At 39.5% G+C, this 20680-nt stretch overlaps 2 protein-coding genes across 3 annotated transcripts; both read left to right on the top strand.

Moving 5' to 3' along the window:
* Positions 1-159: 159 nt before the first annotated feature.
* Positions 160-8372, top strand: malt2 (MALT paracaspase 2). 2 transcript variants are annotated; one of them, XM_008335335.3, is made up of 17 exons: positions 160-508; positions 2141-2315; positions 2426-2592; positions 2852-2982; positions 3183-3339; positions 3424-3611; positions 3731-3827; positions 4027-4077; positions 4288-4380; positions 4500-4703; positions 4880-5057; positions 5166-5240; positions 5326-5453; positions 6085-6234; positions 6340-6497; positions 6787-6932; positions 7402-7616. In XM_008335335.3, exons 2-17 carry the CDS (start codon positions 2179-2181, stop codon positions 7463-7465), a joined length of 2124 nt encoding a protein of 707 aa, XP_008333557.1. In that variant the 5' UTR covers positions 160-508; positions 2141-2178; the 3' UTR covers positions 7466-7616. The 2 variants fall into 2 exon arrangements, with proteins under 2 accessions (XP_008333557.1, XP_008333545.1); XM_008335323.3 differs by having other exon boundaries at positions 164-508; positions 6787-6924; positions 7402-8372.
* A 330-nt stretch (positions 8373-8702) lies between these two features.
* safb (scaffold attachment factor B) lies at positions 8703-15901 on the top strand. Its single transcript, XM_008335318.3, is given in 22 exon segments — positions 8703-9015; positions 9237-9333; positions 9468-9538; positions 9672-9866; positions 10286-10345; positions 10429-10462; positions 11181-11583; positions 11933-11976; positions 12079-12185; positions 12292-12441; positions 12599-12687; positions 12886-12935; positions 13023-13096; positions 13210-13352; positions 13542-13588; positions 13591-13640; positions 13771-13967; positions 14277-14451; positions 14549-14622; positions 14704-14762; positions 14925-14979; positions 15373-15901. Coding segments are annotated over 22 exon segments (2445 nt in total). The 5' UTR covers positions 8703-8862; the 3' UTR covers positions 15491-15901.
* The last annotated feature ends 4779 nt before the right edge of the window (positions 15902-20680 follow it).

Genomic DNA, 20680 nt, shown 5'->3' with positions numbered 1-20680 from the left:
TGCCTCATTTTCCTTTCGGAATTTACAGTAGAAACGATCACAAATGCAATCAACATCTGTCTCTCACTTGTTATAATGGACAAAAAATGATTCATTATGAAGGCATTAGTTTTACAGTGTTTTCTTTTTTGTTTAATTTTTCTTACAGTAAATCTTAGAAGAATAGGTTTTGTTGAATACATAAGCAATAGATTGTAGTTTGATAGTTTCTCAGTTTTAGCTATTTTGTTTTTAGCTTATGTCTTAAATTGTATATTCACTTTTAGCTATTAGTGCCATTGAATTTTGACATTTTACTCTTAGACATTGTAAAAAAAAAAATTTGCATATTAATGAGATTTTTACACACGATCGAGAGTGGCCGGTTTGAAATGGGGAACTGAAAAAAAAGCAAATTGTTTAAAAGAGTGGAAGTAGAATGAGTTGTATATGTAACACCGGACATCTGCTTCTATTTCGGAGGCTCCTTCACTCTTGCCTGCGTTAATACTGGTCCGTTTGTTGAAAAGTAAGTCTTTAATTTTTCTTGTGAAGTATATTTTAAACAAAACAGCGGCAGTTGGCAGCTGTGTGGTGAGGTCTGGCGTCGAACTTAAGAGTTTAGTTTCGTTTTGTTACAGCAAGTGCTTTAAATAAAGTAATACAGCCATGGTACACGAGTTTAGTGTTTTGGTGCATATTCTTTTACACAAGACACATTTATCATTTCGTTTTGGAGATGACTGACTTTCTACTGTGTATTAAAAATACATCTTATAGCAAAGGGAGAGGGGAGTAGAGCACTGGCAGAACATACAAGAATACACTGTTCTGTGGCGACTCACATATCTAATACTACGACGAAAAGTTTAGCAGAGAAAGAAATGATTAAAAATACGAGAACAAAGTTTTACTTTTGTGGTGATAAAGTTGTAAGTTTGCAGGAAACGTTGAGGAAATAAAAAAATGGCGTGAATAAAGTCACGTGTATGAAAATATAATAATAAATGTTAAAGTCGCAATATAACGAGAAAATAGTTGTATTATTGAAGAAGTAAAAGTTTAGAAATTTTAAAAGAAATAGTAACAATATTGTTTTAATAATAATAAGTCCAACCGAGGCACTCTGGTGGTAGTCTGAGACGGTTTCAAGTACCGGCTGCTCGTCGTGTGGTGCCACAGCACGGTAAAGATTACGTAAAAAATGTTCGAAAGATAAATTATATATATATATTTTAATTTTTGCAGCCAGTGTTGAAGTCTGAAAACTTAACAAGGTGCTCCACGGTTTTTATGTTGACACACTTATGGGTAACAATTGGGTGTTCTTCTTTCATTTGGCTCCCAAAACAGATCATGTAAACTTACTTCATCAGTCTCCTAAAATTAATATTGGTTAAATTTGCTACCTCTTTGTAACGTAACGACTTTATTCTCCTATTTCCTAGTAATGGTGTGTCTTTTGATCCCTAATGTGACCCCAACACTGGTTCAATACTGACACCTATTGGGCCATTATTCCCCTCTGTAAATAAGCCCCCTGAAATGTTATCCATACTTGCAAATGCAAGAAAAACGATATAGATGGTCTAGTAGAAAAAGAACAAGGATTAAGTAGAGGGTGGAAGAATGGATGGATCGATGGCATTTATGAAATGGCGTGAAATGAATTGAATTGTTGTCAGGTTGGAATTTTGCTAACTCTGTCTAGAGGTAACTCTGCCAAATTTTAATAAAGAAAACCAAGCCAGGGAAAATCCCAAACCCTTCAGTTTGCCAACAGTGTGTTGGGGAAATACCCTGGTGATTCAGAGGCACAAATACCTGTTGTGATTAGAAATAGTTTCTCACAGTGGGTAAAATATTAGCTTGATTTCAAATGAATGTGATTTTTGAAGTATCAGAATTTAACGGAGTCTGTTTGTTTGTGCCTTTTTGCTCCGAGAAACTGAGTAACTTATATAATTTATTAGATTCCTCAGCCTATTGTTTTGTTTTAATTCAGGTGTGTGTGTGTGTACATTCAGATTTCTTGTAAGTATGACCAGTGTTGGGGAAACCCCCCAGTACTCTGAGTTTACCACCTGATACCACAGAATGCAGGGAACAACTGTGGCCGGATTCATCTGCCAAACTAATTCAGCTTGTTTAATATTCTCAGTTTGACACCAGCCTTACTGGTGGCACATCTACAGAAAAATGGAGGAGAGTAAAATAAGCATCAGCAGTCTGAGTGAAGAAGTACTGAGCAGACTGGCCAAGATGTTGGACAACGTCACCTGTGGATGGAGGCAACTGGCTACGGCTGTGTCTGATCACCCGCAGTTACACTACAGGTGAGGCAGTAAGGGCAGTTCATTTCAAAGATACATGTTAAAGCTGGAGCACTTGACATTGGGATCCATGCTCAAGATTTTTTTGTCCTTTGAACGTTCATTTCCTGCAGTGAAACTGAGCTGACCAGCTGCTCACTCCAGGTGCTGTCTGCCACAGGAAGTCCTGGGCGCACACTACTGGCATGGTTGGCAGAACGCTCTTGCTGCGTTGACGTCCTGCTGCTCGGCCTTAACAGATTAGACCACCAGGAAGCTGTACAGTACCTCAAGGCCTCAGGTATGAAAAAAAAAAAGTAGTCCGATAAATGTAGAAATAAATGTTGAGTTTCCTCTTACATTACAGTTCTATTTCAGACAAATCTGTAAGATACCTGTTGTGGTTTTTCTATATGAAACATTACTTAATTGATCTTGAGGTGTAAAAGAAAAGAAAAAAGAGATCAAAAGCTATAAAGACAAACTTATTATATCTTCATATACTGTAAACATTTCACATCACACAGTGACTGTGTTCTTGTTGTTTCCGTTGGTGACAGTGGCAAAGAGGATTTCAATAACAGAGCAGCCACAGTCTCAGATGGCTCCAGTGAATGGCAGGGTGATACTGACCTGCAGAGCTGTAGGTCCCCCAGACCTCAGCTACCAGTGGTTCAGAGGCAAAGAGGAGGTCAGTCCAATAAATGATACACGTGTGAGCTACAAAAATATATCAAATTAAATTAAGATTTGATTTTAAGTGCAAGGTTTTGCCAGTTTCCTTTTGATGTTTTGTAATTCAGAAAAATAATATATTTAAGCAGATATCAAATATTAGTTAGAAACTACCATGTTGAATAACCAAAGGAATCTTTATTATTTTTTATTAAGATTTTAGGCGAGTCTGGGACAACACCAACATTTGATCTGTGTCCTTTCACTACGGGGCATGAGGGACACTACATTTGCCGGGTTAGCCATGGAGAAAATTTCATCTTTTCTCAGTGGGCCCATATTCGCTTGGTTCAGTCTGCAGAATCTAGTCCAGGTGCATCTCCTCTCTTCTTCCCTCTACCGGTTCCCTTTTTTCTGTTTTGCTGACATGTATGTTTGATAATGTTGTCATTCGCAGGCTGCAGCGGTGCTTTGTTTCCAGTGTCAGGGAGTGGGCTCCGGATTGTCCACCAGCCTGTGTCCCACACAGTGTCTGAGGGCAATTTCCTGCTCCTGAAGTGCACAGCAGAGAGCAACCATCCTGTCCAGTATGAATGGTATCATAATATGATGCCCCTGGCACAACAGCAGTCCAGTTCACTTAGAGTAAGAATGTTTACTCAACAATACTCTACATACACTAAATTATACTACACACTAAAGAAGAAGTTCTTATTAAAACCTTAAACATCTGAGAAAAGTTTTAATCTGCATTTTTCCTGCAGATCCCATGTGTGACCACGGAAAATAGAGGACAGTACAAGTGCAGGGTGTTCAGTGTCAATCAGGAGGCATGGAGTGACACAGCAACAGTCAACATTGGTAAAACCTCCAAACAGAATTCATAAAAAAAAAACAAAGTGATATAATGTCACCACACAGATGTAGCTCATATTGAGGTTTCTGTGTTAGTTATCAAAGACTGAATGAATATAAAACGAACATGAAAACAAGCGCCGATGTTTGTCACTGATGGCATCATTTTAGAGTCTATAACTTCTCCTTTTTTATTTTATTGCAGGTCCAACTTCTGTCACTGAGGAACACTGGGTGGAGGTTGATCGTGGTCCAGGTATTATTTTAGTGTTTACACTCAAATCTAAATATACAGAGATAAATATAAGAATGAAAAGAGGAAGTAAGGTTTCATATTTGTTCTTCTGACTTTGCTAGAACATTTCATGGTCAAATCAAAGGGTATCATGTAACACTAATCTGTAGCCAAGCAGTTACATTGGTAGAGCACTACTGGTTTTTATATCTCCAGGTTTTATGTCTCCAGGCTCAGGGAAAGCCCACAGGTCAACCTTGGGACCAGGAATGAATCCATTACAACAAGAGACCAGACTGAAATTTACATCCAAGCAGTACCAAGGTATCTTTCTAAATAACACTTTAATTACACATAATAGCTATGATATATCCTGGTGTATTTTAACCCTGCCCTATGACTGCCCCTGAAATGTTAACAGCCCTCTATGTCATTACCCACAGCAACAGACAAAGTCGCTCTGTTGATCGGAAACATGAACTACCTTAACATGACCCAGCTCTGTGCGCCAATCGCTGATGTCCATGAGTTGACCAACCTTCTCAGACAAATGGACTTCAAGGTGGTTTCCCTACTTGACCTTAACTGTCAGGAGATGCACAGCGCTGTCACAGAGTTCCTCTTGTTGCTCGACAAAGGAGTCTATGGTTTGTTTGTTCTATTTATTAATTTAAAGAAATTAAAGAAATGCTTAAGGTGTTGAATGTACATCAAGTTGCAATTTTTCCATGATATTTTACCATGAGAAAAAAGATTAGCTAAAACATAGTGATACATTTTAGTTCTCCCTTTTTTAAGTGTGTTTTTGTCTTTCTTATTGCAGGATTGCTTTACTTTGCTGGCCATGGTTATGAAAACTACGGTAACAGTTTCATGGTTCCCATCGACGCACCGGCCTCATTCACCTCAAAGCACTGCCTGTGTGTACAGAATATACTCACCAAGATGCAGGAAAAAGAAACTGGACTCAACGTGTTCCTGTTGGATATGTGTCGCAAAAGGTATCCGCCTTTATTCTGATTTAGTTCATGAGCATTTCAACTAGTGTAGTTACATCCAGTAGAATATGCACTGTTGATATTAATACATGAAAATGTTTCCATTTATAGAAACCCAAACGATCATGTCATTGTAGAACCTGCACTGCTGAAGGTCACAGCAAATATAGTATTTGGTTATGCCACGTAAGTTAAGTTTTCTTTGTAGATCAGGTTTAAATTAATGTTTGTGTGACATAGTCAAGAGTGAAGTTTATATACCTGTGTTTAGATGTGTGGATGCAGAAGCATATGAGGTAAAGAGGGAAGACGAGTCCAATGGGATCTTCATCAACTTCCTTAAGAAGAGAGTTTGTGAAGATGAGAAGGTCACAGTCATGTTAGACCGAGTGGCTGAAGGTATGTAGAGCACAACACAACAACAACACAACATAAAGATATGAGGCTTTGGTTTAATGACTTAGACTTTATTTATTGTCATTGCACAGAAACACAAAAAAAAAAACAGTGAGTCTGGCAACCAAATGTCATTGCTTGGCAACCGAAGTACACAGTACAAACTACACAGCTTGTAGGCCATTGTAATTACTTGTGGTATGTCTATATACATATGCATTTGTATATATAGGTGGTGCAAAACAAAAATTGTGCTACATATGAACTATATATACTAAATATAAAAACAGAGTACACAGTTCAGAAGTGTGTTGAGATAAACTATAAGATAAATAAAATATAAATATAAACAGTATGAAGTGATAAATGTAAACAGGATAGATAAATAATAGTGTTGGAGCTATTTCACAGAATTTAAACAGGAAATGTTGCACAGTTATATAGCACCTGTTTTTTTTGGGGTGTTTTTTTTAAAGACAGTCCATGGGTAGTTATTTGGTACAACGGTTTACAACAAAAGAAAACACATATTTAAGTGTTAACATGTAACTCGTTATTGGTCTTTTTTATGCAGGAATTTCTAGCCGCTGTATTAAATCCACATTGTTAATCACATTTTTTCTTCTCTTACCAGACATGGGCCGGTGTGCAATCACACGGGGCAGACAGGCTCTGGAGCTGCGGAGTAACCTGTCTGAGCGCCGGTCCCTCACTGACCGGATAAAATCCTCTGAATGCTCGGTATCTTCTTCAGCTCGCAACTTGCAGTGGGCAGTGGCTCATGGTACTGTATGTGTAATGTTAAAATATATTGGGACATGCAGATTATTTTAATATTATCATAAAATTAGAGTTTGTTAACTTTTATGTTTTGTCTACGTTGTCACAGACCTACCTAAAAGCCGTTACCTGCATTTTGAATGTGGCGTCACTGCTCAACTTGGATTTGCTGCGGAGTTTTCCAACATCATGGTCATTTACACTCGGATACTTCAGAAACCTGCAGACATTGTTTCTTGCTTTGTTCAGCTCACAGACTTTCCTGGGGTTTGTGTATATTTATTATTACATTTTTAAAACACTGCACTCTGTTTTTTGCTCATAAACGTATTAATGAGTTTCTTAGTTTATTCTGTTATTGACTAAAATCAGTGGTTGTCTTTTTATTTTTTTATGGTGAATGTCGAGCTGATAGCTGTTATGTTTGTAGGTATTGGGCTAAGAAAAGTTCTGTCTACAGCTAATCAAACTGATACTATAATAATGACAATACCACATTTCTTAATTATTTAACTTAATATCTTTGAACACAATCAATGTTGTGCTTCTTTAACAGGGTGTGGACATTGATCTGAAAAAGAGCAACCAGGAAACTCTGCTTGAAGCTGGCAGTTTATTACTGACAGAGAAAGACCTCCCCTCACCAGACATTCCAGGCCTTTACACCCGCATCTGCAGCCTGCAGAGACTCAGCGTGAGGATGTATTTACTATTCTACTCCTTATTTATATCTTTAGAGGCAAAGTATGATCTTCTGATAGCCTGATAATAATAATTGGAATAATCACAGGACCATAAATAATTTACTAATTTACCATATGATCAAATAATGCTTTGGTCATACACTTTGATTACAATAATGACGATGATGAGTCAGTTGCAAATTCACAACGTCATTGTCATGAATTGGCCCATGACATGAACGACAGGACAGACCAGATGTGCATGTTAAAGCATCTGACCTGGTCTAACAATACAACTGACATGTTAACAAGGGACATTCTGTCCTAAAAAGAGCCTAAACAAACAATGGCTTTGGCCAAGGAACTTTTTAGGTTCAAAAAACATAAATGCAAGAAATGCAAAGACAATCTTTTTGGACAAACATGGTAATCACCTTGAATAATGACTAACCATCATTCGTGACTAAAAAGCACATTCTCCTTTACAGAGTGAGCTCACCTTTACCGTCTGTCTCCACTACACATATCCCCACATGGATGAAGAAATATTAGAAAGGCAGTCTGTTACAGTGGGTAAACCACTGGTCTCAAAACTCAATCTCCATGAACCAAGATTATCTATTGGCTGCTCTCCATGCCACAGTTTGGACTCTCTTAACATGCCCAAGTGCTCCTCCTCCTTTAAGACCTTCACATCTGTTGGTCCAGACCCCAGATGGTCCTTCAACTTGCAAAGTGCTGGAGCATCTACCACCTCAGAATCTCTAACTTTATCCAGGAAAACCAATACACCAGTGGAGAGTGACTGCCTGGAATGGTGTGATAATCCTAAACCTCTCGTTGAAACGAAAAGTTTATCCCAGAGCCAAGTAGATGACATAACCTACAGATTTAGTGACAATTTTCACTCTTACTAGGCATTGTAACAATCATTCAACATATAGTAATTTACTGATTAATCAGTGCATATGTGACATAGTACAAACTTTAGTGTTCTAGAGCTGACCTACTTTACTGTTTGTTGTCAACATCCACTTTGAATAGGGTTTGTACAAAAACACATTGTATGTGTATCCTACACAGCTTTGCAACATGGTGATATGTTTGTTTTAGAATTAAAACATAACCACAGAAATGACTTTGACTTATTATTATGTGTATTACCCTTTAATGTAATTTCTCCTTAAAATAATTATAGATGTTTTTTGGCATCCCTATTTTAAGTGCAGCATTAATTTAAATAACAATTGAAAATATATTTATTTAATTGTCAGAAAGAGGTATCATTTTAGGACATTTGCTTTTACCTGCATTTTTATCGGTTTTTGTGGTGACTGCTGTAGTAGACAAAAGGTTTAATCCTGGATGGCATACAACAATACATCATGAATCGATTAAAAATGGATTAAAATGCATGGTGATTCACATCGATTTAAATAAAAACAATAATTACAATGCATCTGGTCTACACTCATCAATACAGTAAATGGCAGTATGCCTGTGAGTGACCTGCTATTAGAAGAATAATAACACCAGCTTTACAGAATTAGAATAATTCATTATATATATTATTAAAATATATTAGATATTTATTATATGTATATTATATTATATTGATTCAGTTATCTATCCTTTCCTTTTTGTAGCCCCATCCTCTCTATTGTGTTTAAAGTCCTTTTAAGCATAGAATAATGACAAAAAACAAACTCAAATTCTTGTATGCGTTTTGATAGTTGGGCAAAAAAATTGACTTGAAAAATTTACTTAATTTGATTCAATTGTGCTGCATTCACACAACGCATGCGCATCATACGTCACACGTTAGCTTGTCCGCCATTTTGCAGAAATTTAGCAGCACGGCTGTCTTCAGTTGTTGAAATATTAGCAAATAACTTCACACTAAAACAGTGCACTTGCAGGGTCTCTTCGACATTTTCACAGGCAAAGTGATGGCTGATCCATCCGCAGACATGGAGTTTCCGGAGGGCGCAGATGTTCGTAGACTGTCGGAGCTGAGAGTGATAGATCTGAAGGCCGAGCTGAAGAAGCGCAATTTGGACACCACAGGCGTCAAAAGCGTGCTATCTGAGCGACTAAAGAAGGTCAGATGTTACAAATTGAATAAAACAATAAATGAATAAGTATTTTCTGTTTCATAATACACAATTTCAAAAAAAGTATATCCTAAGGGTATGCAAGATAACGGAATGTGCCCGTTAGCTAATGTTAGCGTCACAATGCTAAAAGCTTTTCTCTGTGTTTTTAATGTAACGATTTCTTTATAAACACCTTTTTTACCATGCCGTTTTCTTTCTTTGTTCAGGCAATCCAAGAGGAGGGTGGAAATCCCGATGAGATTATTTTGACTCCAGATTCTTTACCAAAGAAAGCCAATGTAACACCTAAGCGTACTACAAGAGGTAAAATCTGCATAAAGGTTTTCACGATGTTGTCCAACATACAACCATAGAAAACACCGATGTGCTCCATTCTGTGTGGCTTACATAGTCAAAAAGAAAATACAATCATGGGAATACCGATTTTCTCCCTGCAGATTCAAGACAAGAACACGATGAAGCAGAAGACACTGCTCCAGAGGAAGCAGAGGACTGCCATGATGTCAATGTATGTTTTTTTTCCACGTGACCTATTCTCTGTTTCCATATATTACATTGATATTTATTAACAGGTAGAAATTAGAGGTTCACTGTGCAACATTTGTATCGGCTTTTACCTAATTTCACATTGTTTCTATCAGGAGGATTCACAAGATGATCAAGAGGAAATGCACGAGATGGACCTATTTGACATGAATGTGCTGGATGAGACCGAGAATGACAATGGAATACCAGCTGAGGATGATGACGAGTCTGACCTTTTTCAGGGAAATAGTGATGTTCTACTAAATGAAGATGACATTGAAGATTTAGGAGATGAATCCACAGAGCCAGTGGTGAGAAATGGTTACATTTTACTGTTTAATTTATGGCCAACTATAATCATTAGTTGATGATATAGTGAGACTGGCCTCCCTGTTTGACAAGAGGCAGGGTAAATAAAAACTACTACAAATGTTTGTAGTGATGTAATGTAAATTATTAACTTTTACAATAACCAATGATTTATATTCCAACAGTCCTACTTTTTTTTTAACTATCATTTTTCTAGTAATTTAGTTGGTCTTGTATTCTGTATGCTGAGGTGGCTTATATATCTAAAATGTACCCCACATCATCTGTGGCTCAAAAATAATTTAAACTGTAAAAAATCTGCAAAGACCAAAAAAGAGAAAACAACACAGTGAAAATGTGGCTTGGAGGCCATTGATATTTTTTTTCAGGTTTGTGATGGCTGACCTTTGCATTTTAACAGATGGAATATGCTGAGATGTTAGACAAAGAGGATTATATGACATGCTCATCGCTACATGTGGTATGTTTCCCAACAGTAGGATTTCATGGTTCACGTTAGTCTACAAAGTTTTGTGTTTACATGACAGTTTTCTCCTCTTTCAGGATCCAGATGCAGAGGAAACAAATGAAGAAACAGGTAGAGTAGTAATGGTTTACGGATCGAGTTATCTTTGCCGTGTTGAGCTTGGAATGCAGACACTTAAGTTTAGGAGGAGAGACTGGAAGCCCAAAGGAAATTGCTGGCTCTGGGCTAAAATTGATTATAAAGCTCACCAAAATCACAACAGGATTGGTCAAGTTACCAATGATGATTTGTAAAATGGCAGAGGATAACAATTTGATGCACATTGGCAGCAATTATATGGTCAGGGAGTTGCAAGTGATTGCAGTGTTTCTAGGTTGCCGCACCAAGACCAAGATAAAGAAGATTGAAGATTCAAGCCAAGACCTGTACTCGCTGCTTCTTTTAAAGGACTCAACTGGATGTGAATATCTTGGACATGAGATGAAGTTGTTGTCAAAATAAAAGGACACCTAAAAGAAGACTGTAGCAAGAATGTATTGCTACCCTGCCATTCTCTGGACTCTTCCACACTGGACTCATTGTCTGCTTTGGTTCAGGTGAACAAAGCAACGTGCTTTAGCGTGAGTGCTAGTTGCTCTAGTTGTTCTCTAGTCTTTGGGTTCTCTTCCAGTCTCTCTTTAGGGTCTTCTTCGTTATATTACCAAGTTCTAAGAGCACAGGCCAGTGGTCCTGACCTTCGTAATCCAGGCCTTGCCAGTTCCTCATTACCTATTTCTTTGTGTCAGAAGTTATTAAACTTTGTGCCATTCTATTCCTGTTAAATCCGTAGAAAATGACAAAGTAGCTGGGTCTTGTTTATCTGAGCCGCTTAACGAAGACCAGAGCCACGCGACGAGCCCAGATGAAGAACAAGCTGCCACCACCGGAGAGGAAGAAGCTGTGTGCGACAAAGCTGCCTCTGGAGATGCGGAGAGCGACCAGGATGTTCTGGAAACTGAGGCCAAAGAGGTCGGGGATGGCCAGAATATCCCAGAAGAGACAATGGACGCTGAAAATACAAGTTTGCAGGCTGTTAGTTTAAATGAACAAGGGTCTCTAAGTGAAACTGTTAATTCAGAAATTGAGTCTAAGAAGGGTGAGGAGGAAGAGAAGACAGAAGAGAAAGCTGCTGCGGATTCAGCCTCCACTGTGAAAGAATGCTCTTCTGTAGAGGGCGATGATCAGAAAAAGAGGTTTGTTGCTTTCTGTCTCCTAGAAACCAAAATGGCTATCTCTGTTGCATTGGCTCCTTTGTGCTAGCAAAATTGGATGCTCTTAATGGAGGTAAAATGTCACGTGCTTTCGACAGTTTTCATTCGTCATTCTTTCCATGCTCCTGAATTTACTACATTCCCCCTGCACAGTTAAAGCATTGAGCTTTTCTGAAGTTATACTTCCATCGGTTCACTTATTAAACATGTCACTGAGACAAGGTACGCTGACCCCAGTCAACGTTTATATAAAATCAAAAACCCAAATACATACGCGTTTTTTGTTTTGTTCTGACTGCTGTATGTTGACAGTAATTTCCTTTGTCTTTAGCTCTGAGGAAAACGATGCAAAGACAGAGGTCAAAGATGAAAAGGGTGAGTGAATGGGGAGGCCTCTAACATTTTCTTTTTCACTGTAATGAAAAATAACACCATTATGTTGTCTTTGTGTGTGTGTGTGTATGTATGTATGTGCAGCCGCTGAAAGTGGTGCCGCAGCAAGTAGCAGAAATCTTTGGGTCAGTGGTCTCTCGTCCACTACCAGAGCGACTGATCTGAAGACTCTGTTTAGCAAATATGGCAAGGTCAGTTTTATTGACCATGTTATTCAACTCAAATTATCAGTGTGTTTTTTAAACCGTTTGCTTTTCACAATTCACATCTTCAGACTTGTTTATATTATTCTTGTAGGTCGTTGGAGCTAAGGTGGTGACCAATGCAAAGAGCCCTGGAGCTCGCTGCTATGGATTCGTCACCATGTCCTCCACAGAGGAGGCCACCAAATGTATCGGCCACTTGCACAGAACTGAGCTCCATGGCAGAATGATCTCTGTGGAGAGGGTGAGTGTCTGCCTTTGAACTAACAAACAAAAATACAGCATGAATTTGACAAAAAATGTATTTATTCATTTATTTATTAAGGATATCCTAAAAGGAAAGGACAACGCTTTTCCAATTTCATTAGCTTCAAATAAACTTAAGCTTTTTTATTATGTAGGCTAAGAACGAGCCAGCTGGGAAAAAGCCCGCAGACAAGAATGAATCCAAGAAGACTGGCAGTGACAGGAGACACTCCACTGACTCCAAGTAAGAAATAGTTTTGGTATGATTCTATATATATGTATCCTTAATCTAATGTCCTTCCCAGTGGGAATTAGTGCAGTTTAAGGATACCAAGAGCCCTGAGCTCTAAGCACTTTGGTGTGGAACTATATATCACCCTCTGAAAAGGAAATGTTGTCAAGGAAGAATTTCTTTGTCTCACACTCTTTTTACATCTTGTAGGTCTGATGGAAAAGAGGATAAATCTGAGGGAGAAGGAAAAGATGGCAAAGGTGAGAGGTTTTAATGTGTCAAATTCTAAAACTTTATCTTGGGTTTTATTTTCTTTCTCATTTTGTAATTGATGGCTTTTCTTAAAGGGCGAAATGAAAGGACTGTTGTTATGGACAAGTCCAAGGGGGAGCCTGTCATCAGTGTCAACAGCAAGGAGAGAGTAAGGGAACATTCACCAACTTCAAATCATCATCTCACATCGTCTGTGTCTGCGGCCCCAGCACATCTGCATTTGTGTGATTGATCTTGAACTTTTTTTTGCCTGTTCTTCAGAGCACAAAGAGTCGTGAACGCAAATCATCTAGCAAAGAAAAAAAAGATATTCTTTCATTTGACCAGATTAAGGAGCAGAGAGAGAGGGAGAGACAGAGACAACGAGAGAGAGAAATCAGAGAGGTGGAGAGACGCCGGAACAAGTACGGATTACTGTGTTGTACTGTTATCTGTCCTACTACCAGGATAGTTGTTACACATCTGTATTTCTTTGTCACCTAAACCTGTGTCTTCACCTCTTAAACTTAAAGATATATATTTTTCTTGTATCAGATCAATTAGCAATTAGGCTTCTAATTTGTCTAATTTACTGTTTCACTCTTGTATTTCAGTGACCGTGACAACCGTCCAGATCGTGAGCGTGAACGAATCCGTCTGTTCAGGAAAGAGAGGAGAGAAAACACTTGATGCGGAAGAGACACTGGCTGGAGGTGAATTGTAAAACCTGCAAATATAAATATAAGTGATGCTCTGTTAGCCTGTGACATTCCCGTCAGTTTGTGTCATACTTGAATCAAGTTGGTTATTTGATCATTTATTTAAATTTTTTTTCATTGCCAGGCTGAGAAGCAGCGTCTTGAAGCTGACCGTATGGAGCGGCAGTTCTTAGAGCGTGAAAGGCTACGAATTGAATATGAGAGGCGGCGTGAGCAGGAAAGGATCCTCAGAGAGAGAGATGAGCTCAGACGACAGCAAGAGCAGCTGCGCTACGAACAGGATCGTCGCCCAGTTAAAAGGCCTTATGACATGGATGGGAGGTAAATCACTGACATGACGGAAACATTATCAACTTGTTCAGGGACCAAGCTGATCATAATTGCTTTAATTTTACAAATGTTATTTGTATTCACAAGTTAGAAGGTTTTTATTCTACTTTGGCTTTACGGAAGTTACTTTCAGTGGTGCATTAGCTAACTGGGATAATTCTCCCTAGATATGAGATTGTTTGCTTCTTTATTGAACTGTCTCCATCAGTAAGAGTGTGAACCTCTGTTCTTCTGTTTGATCAGAAGGTCAGACTGGTGACGACCTTTGCTGTGTCCATTGACTTTTTTCTGCTGTTTAAGGAAAGATGATTGGCCTGATAAGCGCATGGCAATGGACGACCGTTATGGTCGTTCCGACTTTGGCCGTCAGGATCGTTACCAGGATTTCGACCACAGGGAGCGGGGCCGTTACCAGGATGACATGCTGGACCGGCGAGATAGCACTCGTGGCATTGGTCCAGACAGAGATGGACAGGTAAAGGATGCAGATCTTTCTCCTTTACCCTTGTGCTTACAGTTGTGCAGCGACTGCACATGAGCGGGTCTTCAGTGATTCTCTGTTTGTCTTCCAGCACTTTTCTGACAGACATGGCAGAGATGGCCGTGAGCCCTGGGGTGGAAGCTATGACAAACGCATGAACCCAAGGTAAGATCAAAAGTTGTCACAGATGATGTCTACTTAAAAACAACACAAGTTAAAAACACGTGTTGCTTTCTTGACCTACAGAGAGGGAGGTCGAGACTGGGATTCTGGACGAAAGATGGACGGAGACAGACCTTGGACGGGTAAGATTATGTACTACTTTTTAGTAACTCAAAGTAGTTTTCTTGTTCTAAGGAGTATTGTGGCTAAAAGCACACAAAGCTGCTCCTGATATGCTGCTTGTTGGTCATCATGTCTTTGGTCTTGCTCTGTGTCACTAATGAAGATTTTCTTGGTAATTGCAGGTAGAGATGGTGCTATACCAGGCCAGGGACACATGGCACGTGGAGGAATATCAGGGTATGTAGTAATAATGGCAGTAACCAGGGTTTCCATCTGTCGTGGCAAATGTGTGACCAACTTGAAAAAATAGAGATGGGAATTTAAGAAATCATTTGACTTTGTTGCCACATTGGTTTAATTATAATTTAATTAGTCCAAACAGATAGGTAATAGTTTGTGCTGGTAACCGACAACCATAGGCTTCTGTCTGTCCCATTTTCAAATCTAACTAATTAATATATTATTTTATAAAGGCATTCTGGCCAATGTACTATGGGCATGATAGAACTGTAAAAAAGTCCTTAAAGCCCTGAAAACTACTTTCAAGAAAACACCCTGATAAGTCAGGGATGGTTTCTTTCGTCAGGACCTCGACATTTATCCTCTTTTCTTGTTAAATTTCGTCTCTAGGCGTGGAGGCTACATGAACACAGGAACGTCTCAGTCTCTCTCCGGAGCTCTGAACAGACAGAATCAGATGATACAGGGCGGCGGGATGCAGGGTGGTGCATTCGGGCGACGGTACTGATGTTGTAGTTTTGACTATGATGTTTTTGTAAATGTTTTATTTCTTTCTGACGGTTTCTTTTTCTTAATGCATTTTTGTTGAAATGTAACCTCCTCTGAATTCTACATTCAGTCAGCACAGTGTTGTAAATTGATGACCTAGACCACCTGATTTTTTGGGGGGTGAAATTGGTTGTCTGAAGTGTGGGAAAACACTAGTATCCTTAAATTAACTTTATTTTCCCCCTTCTAATAATTTCCTGCCGAAGAGAAACTTTTAAAACTTGATGTCCTTCACTTCACCTCAGCTCATTACCTTTTTTTATAATTGTCGAACGTGTGTGTGTGTGTGTATGTGTGTCACTGCTGGTTCCTTGTCCTTGAGGTGTGTATGTTGATGCAGCTCTGTGAATAAAAAAGTTTAAATTGATAATTGTAGCCTTGATGTGCTTTTCTCACACAATTTTAGAGCCTGATTCTTGACTTAAAGCTAGCTTGGACAATGAGAAACTTGAAGCCAGACTGTGTATGTTGGATTAATGACATCGTTTGTGTATCAAAATTCGTTTCTCAAAAAATCAGGGTCTGGCCTTCTTGGTTTGGCCTACACCAACTAGCCACTCTGAGGGTTTTACAAACAAACACAATCTCACAATGCAGAGGCAGAGAAGTCTTATCAAACGTGATAACTGCAGAAAAATAAACAACAAATTGCCGGTGTGCCTTAGAGTTTTGTCCACTAGAGGGAACCAAATAATTGTTTGTTAGATAATGTACAAAGAGCGAAGCCAATATGTTTAAACTTGATTTATTTGGTCTCGAGCATTACTGGATTACTGTACTGTAACACACGTGAGCTGTATATTTGAATACAAGCAAATATTAACTAACCTAAACAATTCACTGATTAAAACTATACATTTGTATAAAGTGTATTAACATCCTGGATTTCTACTATAGTTATTTCCTTAGACCTATAATAATAATAATAAAAAAGCAGATGTAAAGAAAGAAATGTTAAAATCAACATTAGTTGGGTATGTGTGCACACCATGAGAGGTCATTGACCCACACTAATTCTCCCTGTCTCTTACCTGCTGCGGGGTCACTATTTACCCCAACATTGAAGGCAGTTTCCCGTAGGAATTAATGTGTTTTCTCTCTCTTTCATGTGCACGTGTGTGCTCTGTTTCCACCCTCTTTTCACCCTACATAAATCTATCTGTTTACCTACAGAAATGCAAGCAGACCGGCTGGGTGGCTCAAAGAGCACAGATGTTTTAGCAAAGACATGACATGTTCTTTTGTTCCCAATGCAATAGAAATGTACTGCATTTGAGTCACTGTAGGTTAAACATGTGTTTAACCTGATATGTACAGCAGGGGACGGCGCCACACCCAGGTGCTGACTGACAGAGGGAGTCACATCATATCTCTCAGCAGGTTGTCAGTTCCTCCCCCTTCCATATGTGGCAGTGCATTGCCTGATTCTGATCTCCTGCCCACAGGGCTCCAGATCAAGACCAGTGAAGGGCCTTCCTGCAGGAGTCTTGGGAGAAAACAAAGCTGAGACAACATTCTTTTTAATGTTTCAGCAGACGTAAGACTCCAAACAGCAGCTCAAACTGCGGGGGAGTGAGAACAATTGCAGTAAGGGACACCAGACGGAGGTTTTGCCAGTGCAAACATGGTTTTCATGCAGTTTGCCAGTTTTAAGAATTGGATGTGAAGAGAATGTTTGTGTCCTGGCTGAACATTGCAGACAAGTATTGTGTTTGTTTAGTTCCCACCATCATATAGTCAAGGACCCTGGTGGACCCCTGCTTGGCCAAATCTGTCAACCAGACATTGGACCAGATATTGTATCAGTTGACCTCTGCCCAACCTTGTTCTCTGTTTCTTCAGTGGGACCTACAGGTCTAGACCTTGGACAACCCAGCAAACTACCTTGAAAGATAAGAATACAAAATAATGCTACGATAAAGTTTTGATAAATAGACATTATGTCAGCCGTTTTACTTGATCTGAGCCCAGTTTCTATGATCAATCCATTTATTAATTTTCCACAGTACACCACATGATCTCTCGAGACAGTGGTTGGGAATCATCTGGTGGCCCATTAACTAACATCAACATCTCAAACTGGACTCTCCCAGCAGTGGGTAGGATGAAGGTTTCCTGTTCACTTATGCATAAACGTTACAGCACATTTGAAAAAAATGTGCAGATGTAGTACCTATTGTTTTCCTTTCAACGAGGATCAGCTGCAGCAGATGACCAGAGGCCTGATCCCTGTGTTCATCCTATCAACTGTCATCGATTTTTAAAGGGTTCCTTGGATGGCTGCCTGTGTAGCAGCCAGCAGCCGTCTGGTCAAACTAGAATTTCTCTGATGTCCCAATGCAGCGAAAGGGAGTGATTTCATAACGTTAACATTTCAGCTGCTCCAGATGTCTGGGTGGTAGGAGAGGGGAGAGGAGTGGATGGGAGTGGAAGGGAGGAGAGGGGAGGGGCTGCACATGTCAATGAAGACATTAACTTAAGCAATAATATTTAATTTATTTCTTGATTCATCTCAGTCTGTTGTTTCATATATATATAATCCCATAATATATGGTTTACTTGATGGAAAAACTAATTTTATTTCCTTAAAATACTTTGTCTTCATTCATCAACATGACAGTGACAGGCAGAAAATGTAAATACTCACTGGCAGCAGATGGCTGTAAAGGCTCAGAGCTGTTGAAGATCTCTGTGTGTGTAAATCAGGAGTACGTTGAAAGCATAAAATCAGTGCATTCCATTATATGTAGAACTTGGGATATTTTTGCCGTGGCTCGAAAGGTTTAGGGTTGCGTACGTTTGAAGATGAGGAGCTAGAGAATGCTTCCATCTCCACATACCTCGGCCACATTGTTGGCAACCAAAGACAGTAATGTAATGTGTGAGAAGTCCAGCAGAGCTCGACAGTTTTTCTTTCTCTTGTACATGGCCAATTTGTCAATGTAATGAACCAGCGACCCTGTGGGACGCCACGAGCCGTCGGAGGCAGCAGAGAACTAAGATACTTGAACACAGATAGAATATAAATGAGTGTAAATGTAGGAGATTATACTAGGATTAAATCTACTCTAAATCTAATAAGTACTAGTCCAACAGTAGTGGGACAACTGGTATGTGTGCTGATGCTCCCTGTGGTGGTACAAATGAAGTATGAGCCATGCTTAACATGTTCAGATGTTTTCAGGGGCCCCTGTCAGCCTGGGGTCTCAAGGAACATTTGTGATGCCTTTGCAAAAATACAGCATAAAATTTACATTTATAAGGTGTCAGCACTCCTCAAAATCTTTAGAACAAAAGTTGTAAAAACTGAAGTGACGTCTGCCTGGTCTGATCACTTGTTTCTGCCTCTCTGTAAACCTGTGCCACTGAACTCTCAGACGTTCATTGATTTTTTGCTCTACCGTTATCATTAACCCCAGAGAGTCACGCTGCAGTTTTTACCTGTCATCCACATATTGCATGAAGTGCGGTCTGTCAACCCTGTGAGGTTGGTTGTCTTCCAGCTGGAGTGTGTGTTTGACCCAAACTCAGCTCTGTGTCCCATTTCCAGCAAAAACCTACCTAATTTGTTTTTCCTCGTTTGTTTTCATTTCATTTTCAAATGCATGCTTCACGTTGGAGAAACCCTGTTGTGTATGCATCTGTTACTAATGTATAGGCGTGTCTCTCTCTCTCTGTGTGTGTGTGTGTAGCATCAAGATGATGTGGAAGCTCTGTATGACTTCGCTCACCGAGAGAAACAGATGTACAGCCTTCAACCAGTTCATTACTGTATGTGTGTGTGTGTGTGTGTGTGTGTGTGTGTGTGTGTGTAAGGGGGTCATGAGGGTGTTACATACTTTTATTCTTACAGGGTTTCATGAGACCTGTAGCCTTAATGAACATACACACACACACACACACATGCAGGTTCTCATTACTAACGTTGTCCTCTGAGTCTTCTGTATGTGACACTGAGACATTCACAGCAGATCTGGTCCCTGTTTTTGGTGATGTAGTAGAAGAGCTGACACAGCTCTGAAGAGACCGCCCAACCTCACACACACACCTAGCTCTCACACACTGATCCTTGACAAACTGGTAGTTTTATCTTCTTACTGGAGGTCAGGGCATCTGGAAGTAAACAAAAAATAATGTTCGTTTTGACTTTTCTCTACCTGCTGCTGCATTTTTGTCCTTGCTGATAGTCTGCAAATAATTGTAACACTTGACCTTATGATGCTTCTCTCATAACTCTCTCTCTCTGTCTGTCTCTGTCTCTCGTACAATTCTTACATCAATGACTTTCCTCCTTTAACTGCCAGCTCAAGAGGACGGAACAACTCCATGTTAGCTGTGAATAGGGAAATAAATAATTGCTGGTCTGTGAGGCCGTGCGGCACGTTTATGACCTCACTATGTGGTTAAGGCCCATAAAAGACTGAACTCCCAGTGAAACCCCCTTTATTCTCTCTGCCCTGCAAATCTCTCTCCTTTCATGGATTCCTGAACCTGCCGTGACGGCACGTCAGACTTGAGGTCGTTTATAAAATACAGCATATATCTAGATAATAACAGGTGAAACTACAACTCCTCGTGGTTTTTAGTTGGAATTATTTCCTCCAACTTTTTTTGAAAGGTTTCAGCAGAAGGTCTTCAAGGTCTTTCTGTCTCCTGTTGCATTTGGACAGAGATTACAGTAAGACACATGTGGGAACAGCCAGATAACAGAGAACACGGTCTGATTTGTACCGGTGTAGTAATTAAAAACATGGAGAGCATGACCTCGCACTGACTGCGGAACACGGAAGAGCATTTACGATTTAACCTACACCCTTTTTTTCATCCTTTTTTCCTAGAAACAGCTACCTGCTGAGTCATCAGATATTTGGATTGAGGATGTTTGTCCAGGGCTCGTGATTGGACGTCTGCACGTCTGTTTAAACACACATGTTGTTAATGTGCGGTTAATGTCAGAATCCTGGAGTGTTTGTGTTTGTGCACCACACTGTAGGAAATCACGTTTTCTCTTTTAATAGTGACATCAAATACAGCCTGAAGGAGGTTAATGAAGATAGGAGCTGACAGGAAATACTTAGTGGAATTGTGATGAGAAATTCAGACAAAAAAAATGCAAAAAGAGTGAAAACAAAGAATGATTTTTTTCTTT

This window comes from Cynoglossus semilaevis, chromosome 2 (genome assembly GCF_000523025.1).
Source record: "Cynoglossus semilaevis isolate Cse_v1.0 chromosome 2, Cse_v1.0, whole genome shotgun sequence".
NCBI classification, from domain to species: domain Eukaryota; kingdom Metazoa; phylum Chordata; class Actinopteri; order Pleuronectiformes; family Cynoglossidae; genus Cynoglossus; species Cynoglossus semilaevis.
The sequence above is the reverse complement of the archived record's forward strand: the minus strand, read 5'-3'. Positions and strand labels throughout refer to the sequence as shown.

Coding starts and splice junctions, on each gene's coding strand:
- malt2 (XM_008335323.3), top strand. CDS start 2,179: ATGGAGGAGAGTAAAATAAGCATCAGCAGTCTGAGTGAAGAAGTACTG. Junction 2,593..2,851: donor ACAGTACCTCAAGGCCTCAG/GTATGAAAAAAA, acceptor CGTTGGTGACAG/TGGCAAAGAGGATTTCAATA. Junction 3,340..3,423: donor GTCTGCAGAATCTAGTCCAG/GTGCATCTCCTC, acceptor TGTCATTCGCAG/GCTGCAGCGGTGCTTTGTTT.